The sequence below is a fragment of the Brassica oleracea genome, chromosome C1, assembly GCF_000695525.1.
Source record: "Brassica oleracea var. oleracea cultivar TO1000 chromosome C1, BOL, whole genome shotgun sequence".
Lineage (NCBI taxonomy): Eukaryota > Viridiplantae > Streptophyta > Magnoliopsida > Brassicales > Brassicaceae > Brassica > Brassica oleracea.
This window is the reverse complement of record NC_027748.1, coordinates 12,278,842-12,288,232: the sequence shown is the minus strand read 5'-3', so window position 1 is coordinate 12,288,232 and position 9,391 is coordinate 12,278,842. Positions and strand designations below refer to the sequence as shown.

At 36.5% G+C, this 9,391-nt stretch overlaps 3 protein-coding genes across 4 annotated transcripts; 1 reads left to right on the top strand and 2 right to left on the bottom strand.

Annotated features, from left to right (window-relative positions):
* The first annotated feature begins 1,204 nt into the window (after nucleotides 1–1,204).
* Nucleotides 1,205–2,730, top strand: LOC106307328 (uncharacterized protein C227.17c-like). 2 transcript variants are annotated; one of them, XM_013744255.1, is made up of 4 exons: nucleotides 1,205–1,352; nucleotides 1,619–1,669; nucleotides 1,960–2,078; nucleotides 2,342–2,730. In XM_013744255.1, the coding sequence occupies exons 1-4, from the start codon at nucleotides 1,268–1,270 to the stop codon at nucleotides 2,462–2,464; spliced, it is 378 nt and encodes a 125-aa protein (XP_013599709.1). In that variant the 5' UTR covers nucleotides 1,205–1,267; the 3' UTR covers nucleotides 2,465–2,730. The 2 variants fall into 2 exon arrangements, with proteins under 2 accessions (XP_013599709.1, XP_013599716.1); XM_013744262.1 differs by lacking the exon at nucleotides 1,619–1,669.
* A 249-nt stretch (nucleotides 2,731–2,979) lies between these two features.
* Nucleotides 2,980–4,613, bottom strand: LOC106307321 (protein SRG1-like). Its single transcript, XM_013744246.1, has 4 exons — nucleotides 4,326–4,613; nucleotides 4,007–4,254; nucleotides 3,434–3,761; nucleotides 2,980–3,350 (listed from the first exon to the last, which is right to left on the bottom strand). Exons 1-4 carry the CDS (start codon nucleotides 4,572–4,574, stop codon nucleotides 3,108–3,110), a joined length of 1,068 nt encoding a protein of 355 aa, XP_013599700.1. The 5' UTR covers nucleotides 4,575–4,613; the 3' UTR covers nucleotides 2,980–3,107.
* A 2,171-nt stretch (nucleotides 4,614–6,784) lies between these two features.
* Nucleotides 6,785–8,199, bottom strand: LOC106307312 (protein SRG1-like). The gene is made up of 4 exons (XM_013744237.1): nucleotides 7,951–8,199; nucleotides 7,581–7,828; nucleotides 7,180–7,507; nucleotides 6,785–7,107 (listed from the first exon to the last, which is right to left on the bottom strand). The coding sequence occupies exons 1-4, from the start codon at nucleotides 8,197–8,199 to the stop codon at nucleotides 6,865–6,867; spliced, it is 1,068 nt and encodes a 355-aa protein (XP_013599691.1). The 3' UTR covers nucleotides 6,785–6,864.
* Between the last annotated feature and the right edge of the window lie 1,192 nt (nucleotides 8,200–9,391).

Here is a 9,391-nt window from a genome sequence, read left to right as displayed (position 1 = left end):
GGTGGTGGTTTAAGTTGGGGGAGAAATGTGAAATTAGGGTTTTTGCAAAGAGAAATATAAACAAATAAAAAAAAATTATAATCAATAAAAAAGAAAAGGGCGAGAAATAAAATAATGTAACTGTAGATTTAAATAGTGTAAATGGAATATATATAAAAATCATGACTTAATTTAAATAATTAATTACTCCCTCCGTTTTTAATATAAGTCGTTTTAGAAGAAAAAAATTTGTTCCAAATTATATGACGTTTTCGGTTTTCTATGTAAAATTTATTAACGCTTAATGTCATACGACTAATGATAATATACCTTCTATTTTATTATTGGTTGATTTGTGGTTAGTTAAATAATTAATGATATTTTGTTTAAAAAATATAAAAATTTATTGATTTTTTAATTTATGTGTATAATTCTAAAACGACTTATATTAAAAACGGAAGGAGTAAAAGGTTAAGCAGTAATAGTGATTCAATCTATTATTAGTGTTTAATTTTTTTCATATCAATTAATAAATTGTTAATTTTTTCTGTTTCTTTTTATTGACTAAAGCTAATTAAATAAATAAATATATGGAACAAAATATAAATGATCAAAATAGTAAATAATTTCAAATTGTGCAAAGAAAATTGTAAAAATAATTTAAACTAAAAAAAAATAAAACATCATTTAAAATAAAACAGAAAGAATATATCGTATTCGGAAATTCTAAATTGGATAAGGACCAAACAAATGGTTTGGTATTTTCCCTTTTGTTTAGTCAACTAATCGTTTTCTATTTACTTAAATTGTATTAGTTTTTTGATTTGGGATATTAAAATAAGGAAGAAAAAAAGGCTGTAAAGAGAAAGAGATAACGTAACGTTTGAGCCATGCTATAATGCTTTTTTGGCCTACAATAAATATTAAGATAGTGACATATCTCTTTTTAGTATAATCTCGTTGACTAAGCTCAAGTTACCTCCCAGACTCCCCTCCCACACACGAGTGGTCACCGGTCCTTTCATTCAGACCCACGGTCCCACGGGCTGGGCTTGTCAGCGCTCCATTTTCACATGTCATGATGATGATGATACACATCATCATCCTGGGAATTGTAATGTCGCACACAGTGAGTGTATCATCTTCTTCTTTTGGGCTTTTCTTATTGGGCTTTACATACCAATGTAAAAGCGGATTAAAAACCTCTGAATCCGAAACCCGGATACCAACCACCTGACCCGTTTCCAGATCCATTTCTTCTTTCCCGCACCTACTCGGAGTAGACACGATGAGCACGGAGATGGAGGAATATTCAGCTGTGCGGCGGCGCGTGTCCTGCACTAAATACTTCGACGCTCTGTGGTTCTGCTACTGTATGTCTTGTTTCACTCCCTTGTCTGATCGCATTCTCTGATTCTACATCTTCGGTTTTCTTCAAAATTTGAACTTGATTGTTATTTGAACCATTCGTTAGAAACAGTCTTCTCTTTGCTCTGTCAACAACTGGTTTTGGAGTTTTCGTGTTTGTTTAATACACTACAAAAACATTGCTCAAGGTGTAGAAATGGTTTAGTTTTTTTTACTCAAAAGATGGGGAATTTTCGTATTTTGAAAGATGTATTTGTATGTTTTGTTGAAGGGATATCTAGATGCTCCAACATAACCAGCAATGGCGATGAGACAGAACAAGGTTGAGTTTCTTTTTTGTTTTTCAAAAGGAATAGTCTTGAAATGTTTTTAGCTAAGCTGTATCGCTTTGCATCATCCAAATTCTTGTTTCTTGATAAAATCCGATAAAGGTTTCACCTTTTAGGAAACCCTTTTGTATTTGGTCTTTAGATGTATCTGTATGTTTTGTACCTGTGTCTCTGTTTTCTCCATCTGTGCGAGCGAGGGTCCTTTTTGCATTCACTTTATCTATAATGCTGTCTTGCCTCTATTGACCTGAGGATTAACTCAGACTATTTATCTCTTGTGCAGCACCATATTACCAGATGCAGCAGTACTACCGGGTTGGAAAACTTGATGATTGTACTAAGAAGTTCTCTGCTCTCTTTGATTGTCTTTCCTTAAAGACAAAAAGTGCTTCGGAAGCCGAGGTTTGTACTTTCTTTGATCTGACGGGTTTTTTTTTTTCTTCATTACTTTTGTGTACTCAAGGGGATCAAAGCACTAGCATCCTATCACATAGACTAGATAACCTCAAATAACAATTATGGTTCAAATTAGGGTTTTACCTGTTGCAACTAATAAACATGGAACATTGTTCTTCTGCACCTTATCGAAATCACAGGTTGAGTTTCGACTGTTTATGTATATGGGAATATCTGTTGTGCTCCAAAATAAGGTTTGTCGATTGCAGAAAATTATGGAAGAGCAAGAGAAGGCAGACGCAGCAAAACATATATGGATTATGCGGACGCAGGAAGAAGCTTCAAGTCATTGGAACGAGACTTTCGGGCATTTGGATGATCCCAATTATTAGATAGAAGTACAGTTTCACTTTCTCCACTGGATTCTTGATGGTCATTTTTACTTTCAAGAAACTAGATTTCTGCAGATTGTTCTGCAGGATATAAACAAGCTTTTGTCATCAGTTACCATGAACATTTTGAGCTGAGTTATCTCCTCAATCCCTAAAGAAGCGACCCAAAAAGATGGAGATCATTTGTTGAACCATAGTTGTATTTGGTTGATCTGTTAACAGAAAGGTACTGAATTTTATTAATAAATTTGATACTATTTTTTACCTTTTTTTTTTTTTTTTTTTTTTTTTTTTTTTTAATAGAAGTCGTATATTACAAAGTTTAGCAGTTTTTATATATGATGATCAGAGTGGTACCACTAGGCCTAGAAATTTTTCTACAAATGTTTACTGTTTTCCCTGTGAAAGATTGAATGATACACCAACGATTAACTGTTCTAACGACTCTCCTGTATGTTGCCGAAACGTCGCCCGTATAGTTTTATTAGATTAAGCTTTGCGCAACAGTACATGAAGAAGCAAAAACGTTACGGACTGGTGTGATTGGCTTGAGATTTGAAGCAAAGAGAGAGGTTAACATAGTATAAAAACTACAACAAGAACGGTCGGAGAAGACAGTTTATTTGGCAGCATTGTTTTCCCTTTAGATTCTCCAAACATCAAGAAAAGCTTTTCCATCTAACTCACGAGAGGCCAAGCCCTTGAAATACTCTTCAGGGGTCACTGTTCTGAAACATGCACCCTTTTGCCTTTCAACGAGACTTCTCAACGGCCCAATCTCTTTACCCGTTCCCGTATTATGAAACGTCGCCACAGAAAGCCTCTCCTTCTCTGAGTTCACAACCCCACGATGCTCTATACTTTTGTATGCCCCATTCGTTATCATCTACATTAGTAACCAATACCCTTAATAAAAACCATTCACAATAATATACCATTTGCTCTCTCTCTCTAGTCCATATGACTTACCTCTAACATGTCTCCAATATTCACAACAAACGCATTTGGGAGAGGTTTGACTGAAACCCACTTGCCATTTTTCTTGATCTGGAGACCTTCCACTTCATTCACCTGCAAAAGGATGGTGAGTCCTGTAGCATCTGAATGAGGAGTTAGACCATAAACCTTATCCGGCTCCGGACAGGGAGGGTAGTAATTCATCCTCAGTTTCTGTCCTAAGTCGTCGCCAAACAAGTACTCCATTTCATCAGGTTTGATCTTCAGGGCTCTTGCCATGTTCGCTAGTAAGATCTTAGCTATGCTTTTCACTTCAGATGAGTACTTCTCTAGTGCATCTCTGAAAAAAAAAACATAACCAAGTTTTAAAACAGAGAAGACTTGTGGAGTTGGCATAACCGGATCTGGAGACAGGCCAGTGAAATATGGACATTGACCCCAACAAATTTTAAATATATACTTCGACGTTCCTCAAATTATTTTTCTTAAACAAATATTTTATTAAAGTTCTTAGTAAATTTTTATGATCTCCAAAATCTTCAGGCCCTGAGAATTGGTAATCGTTTATTCGTCATTGATGCCAACCTAAAGGGAGGAGGTAACTTGGGGAACAAGTGAGGCTTGCGTAAATGAATAGGTTGCATTGTGAGGAGGAACATGTCTCCCCAGTCGAGTTTCTGCTCCTCTGAAACCACAAAAGCTTGTCCAAACCCTTCGATCTCACCTGGTCGTTGCCGGAGTTTCCTCTTCTCTTCCATGGGAAGGTTGAAGAAATCTTGAACCTCTGACTTGATTTTTTCCAAGGAACTTGAGTCCATTCCATGGTTTATAAGCTAGAGTCAATCATATATAAAGGCAAGTCAACATTGATGTAAGTTTGTAAAGAATGAGTTTTAAGACATGCCTGGAAAAATCCCCACTCTTTGCATGCAAAGTCGAGCTTGTCAATCTCTGAATCCATGGAGGTTGAAGAACACAAAAGGTTCATGTCGATGATTGGGATCTCGGTTCTTAAATCACTGTCGATCTCAGCTTTGTCTAGATCAAACCGTAGGTACCTCGGTGGAACCGTGGTGATCAGGTTCTCCTCCACCATCTCTTGAACAGAAGGAACTATAATGGAGCTCCACTGGATGCCTCTCTTGGCTTCCATTGCTGCTTGTTCTTGAATGATGAAAAAATGAAACTAATGCCGAATATAATGAGAGGTCTTTGATAACTGTTCAAATTACAAGACTTTTATTGTTTTCTTTTTTTGACTTTTCTGTTATAAACTTACGAGTGTGGAAGCACCAACCAAAAAGAAATTGGATTTGCCAATGTCAAATATTACGAGTGTGGTTCTTGGTAATTGTCCAAATGATTGTTTTGTTTTTTGACTTTTTGTTGCGAGTGTCGGAGCATTAAATTTGTTATATTATAAAGTTCTAAGTTTGTATTTTTTTGTTCTTTTGTTTTGTTAAGTAAATGGTTTTTGGCCTTCATAAAGCCTCAACCACACCATGAAAACTTGTTTAAGCAGAGAGGGTAACATCTGATAAGTGGTCTGAAGCCTCTGTTAGGCGTCAAGGTGCATCAAACTCGGTTTTAACTGTTGCAGCTCTTACTTTCAGCATCAGTTATGTTATTCTTACGGAAACATATAAACATTTAACATTGTTCTTCTGCACAATATCTAAATTACACAATAAAACATTGGTTGAATTTCGACTGTTTATGTATATGAGAGTATCTGTTATGTTCCATAATATTTAAGGTTTGACAACTGCAAAAAATTCTAGAAGAGCAAGAGAAAGCAGAAGCATCAAAACATATATGGATTATGCGGACACAAGAAGAAGCTTCAAATCATTGGAACGAAACTTTTGGGGATTTGGATGATCCAAATTGTTTGAAGTACACTTTCACTTTCTCCACTGAATTCTTGATGGTCATTTTTACTTTCAAGAAACTCGATTTCTGCTAGAGATCTGCTGATTTTTCTGCCGGATAGAAAAAAACATTTTGTCATCGGTTACCATGAACATTTTTGAGGTAAGTTCAATCCCCAAAGAAGCGACCCACAAAGATGGAGGGATGTTCAGAGATCATTTATTGGTTGATTGCTAAATGAAATCTTACATCTGTCATCTGTTAACAGAAAGGTACTGGAATTTGATTAATAAAGTTCATAATGTTAGACATACACCAATGTTTATTTCTCTTTAAAAGGTCTTAATATTACAAAATTTAGCATTTTTTAATATTTGATAAGTGGTACCACTAGGCCAAGGAATTTTCTGCAAGTGTTTAGTGTTTCCCTTTGAAAAAATGTCTTTTGTGGCCTTTAGATTATTATAGAATGAATGATGCACCAACGATTAACTGTTATGATAACGACGATCTTGTGTGCTGCCAAAACGTTGCTTTCTAGTTTTATTATATTAAGCTTTGCACAATACATGAATAGCGCGATTGTCTTGAGATTTGAAGCATAGAGAGAGATTTAACAAAGGAGAAACATAGTATACATCTACTACACCAAGAACGGTGTTGGATCAATTTAAACCAAATGGGTTTAATTAAAGTGTGAAAAGAAATGGGCCAATGTAATCAAAGCATAATGGCATAAGTTAATGAAGGATTGGGAAACATCCCACGTCGCTTACAAGAGCTGAGGATGAGTTGTATATATAAGCTATTACATTTACCTTGTTTCAAACGGCTTACAGGAAAAAATGGCTCCCCACGCGCGCCACCGCCCGGACGGCTCGGCTTGGGTCTTGGTGGAGGGCCGCCTTTTTGAACTAAGTTAAGGCTCAACGTTTTGTCATTTAATTCGGAAAAAAACGACATGTATTTTTATTTAAAACGACAAGTAGTTTGTTTAGAAAATAAAAACGTCATGCATTTTATTCTCTCGAAAGTTTTAAACGAGATAAGAGAGAGTCTTGACTCTTGAGGAAGAAGTTTCGGAACTCAACTTCCCTCGATCTCCGCGAGATTCTCGCCCACGTGCAGCAGCTGTTGCGGGAAGTGGGTCTTCTCCGTCTCTTTAAATTCGTCTCTCCTCTTCCTTCATTGAAAAACTTTTTTCACATCGAAACCAATAGCTAAAATCCCTTAGCGTAAGTCATAAATACGAAAGTGTTTCGTAGAGTTTATAGTTCGATAGGGGAATCACGAGTGAGACGTGATTTGTCTGCCATGGTTGTATCCTGGGACTCTATATTCGTACAGTCTCGTCTCACTAACGGAACGAATATTTTGAGGTAAGGAAAGAGATCATATCTCGACTCCATGTTTGTTTGCGAATACAATTTCTTATCGTTCTTGTATTCGCTCTTACATTCGTCTATTTTCCTTAACATCGCTTTTATTTTATCGTTTATGTCATTCCGGTTTACCGGCGTCTACAAACGGTCGGAGAAGACAAAGTTTATTTGGTGTTGCATTATTATCCTTTAGATTCTCCAAACATCAAGGAAAGCTTTCCCATCGAGCTCAAGGGAGGCCAAGCCCTTGAAATACTCTTCAGGGGTCACGGTTCTGAAACATGCACCCTTTTGCCTTTCAACGAGACTTCTCAACGGACCAATCTCTTTACCCGTTCCCGTATTGTGAAACGTCGCCATAGAAAGCCTCTCCTTCTCTGAGTTCACAACCCCGCGATGCTCTATGCTTTTGTATGTCCCATTCGTTATCATCTACATTGATAACCAAAACCCTTAACAAACTATTCACAAATGATATACCGTTGTCTCGTCCATATGACTTACCTCTAACATGTCTCCAATATTGACAACGAAAGCATCTTGTAGAGGTTTGACTGAAACCCACTTTCCATTTTTCTTGATCTGGAGACCTTCCACTTCATTCATCTGCAAGAGGATGGTGAGTCCTGTAGCATCTGAATGTGGAGTTAGACCAATAACCTGGTCCGGTTCAGGACAAGGAGGGTAGTAGTTCATCCTCAGCTTCTGTCCTAAGTCGTCACTAAACAAGTATTCCATTTCCTCAGGTTTGATCTCCAGGGCTCTTGCCATTTTCGCTAATAAGATCTTAGCTATGCTTTTCACTTCATCTGAATACTTCTCTAGTGTATCTCTGATAAAAACATAACCAAGTTTTGAAACAGAGAGGACTTGTGATGTCGGTAAAAGCTTCTATGAATGCAAACCTGAAGGGAGGACCTAACTTGGGAAACAAGTGAGGCTTGCGTAAATGAACAGGTTGCATGGTGATGAAGAACATGTCTCCCCAGTCCAGTTTCTGTTCCTCTGAAACCACAAAAGCTTGTCCAAACCCTTCTATCTCACCTGGTCGTTGCCAGAGGTTCTTCTTCTCTGTCATGGGAAGGTTGAAGAAGTCTTGAATCTCTGACTTGATCTTGTCCAAGAAACTTGAGTCTATTCCATGGTTTATAAGCTAGAGAGATAATCATAAAGCTTTTGTTCAAACCGTCCTTGTAACCCAAACTATTGCCCGTTTTAAACGGGACGATGTTATAATATATAAAAAAAAAATATGTCTGAGTTTTTGAAACTTGCCTGGAAAAATCCCCACTCTTTGCATGCAGAGTCGAGCTTGTCGATCTCTGAATCCATGGAGGTTGAAGAATACAAAAGGTTCATGTCGATGATTGGGATCTCGGTTGTTAAATCACTGTCGATCTCAGCTTTGTCTAGATCAGACCGTACATACCTCGGAGGAACCGTGCTGATGAGGTTCTCCTCCACCATCTCTTGAACAGAAGGAACTATGATGGAGCTCCACTGGATACCTCCCTTGGCTTCCATGGCTGCCTGTTCTTGAATGATGAAAATATGAAGCTAATGCCAAATGCCAAATATAATGAGAGGTCTACTTGATAACTGTTCAAATTACAACACGTTTAGATAAGAGAAAATGAAAAGCAGTATAATTATTTAGACCATCTTGTTCGCCCTATTTTTAGGGTCTAATAGACTAAACCCATTTTTTACTCTATTATAGAATGAAAAATAGAATATTATTATAACATTTTTACTCTAAACTCTATTTTAGAGTAAAAAATAGAGTGCGCATACACATGACCTTGATCTCTTTCAATTGACAACACTAGCACACTTACGTAAGAAAACGATGAACATCTTGAAGTTGATATGATGTCATCAAAGAATATGTTTTGGTTTGTAGACAAAGAGTCCGAGATATGGTTACTTTTCAATGCTGTATTCCATTTAGTCCAACCTGAGTCCAATCAAGGATTATATGCTGTAATCCTTTCATTTTTTTTGACTAAGTAATCCATTTTTTGTGATCTTAGGAAAAGTAAATGTCTGCGACTCCAGAAATCTCATATCCGGCCTTGTCGAGAGGAGGTGAATCCTATCATGTACGAATGATGAAGACACAGTGAAGGCCTCAGCCCAGCAAAACTACCAGAGTAATAACAAAAGAAAATCAAGTATTCGGTCAGCAAAGCGCAGTTTCTGCGATGGTGTTGTCAAAAAGACATGGTTGATGCCTTCAAAATGTAATTGGTTCATATATGTCGTCACCGGTTCAAATGTAACAAAGATCAATACTGTTAAAACAGAAACACAAAGTTGGACCTAACTTGCTTTTAGGTAAAAACTATATATTATAATAAATTTGATTATAACATTAATAATAATAACTAATTACCCTAAATTCTAGCCTAAGTACTTTATCAAGACTTAAATTACCAGATCCACAAAATATCTCTCTCTTAAAAACGTGGACCCTACATGATTTATCATTCTAGAAACGTTTCTATATCTAATAAAGCAATTGAATAGTGGACATGAAAAAGCAATCCCCTCTATATTAATTGAGAAGCATTTGAAAAATTAAAAACTTAATTTTGTATTAATTAAAAAAACTCCAAATTCTAGGTGGCACTCTAAATGCCTTCTAAATTTCATTTCAAAGAATTCTAGATCATCTAATATAAAGTATAGTTTAATCTAATGGTGTCACATTATT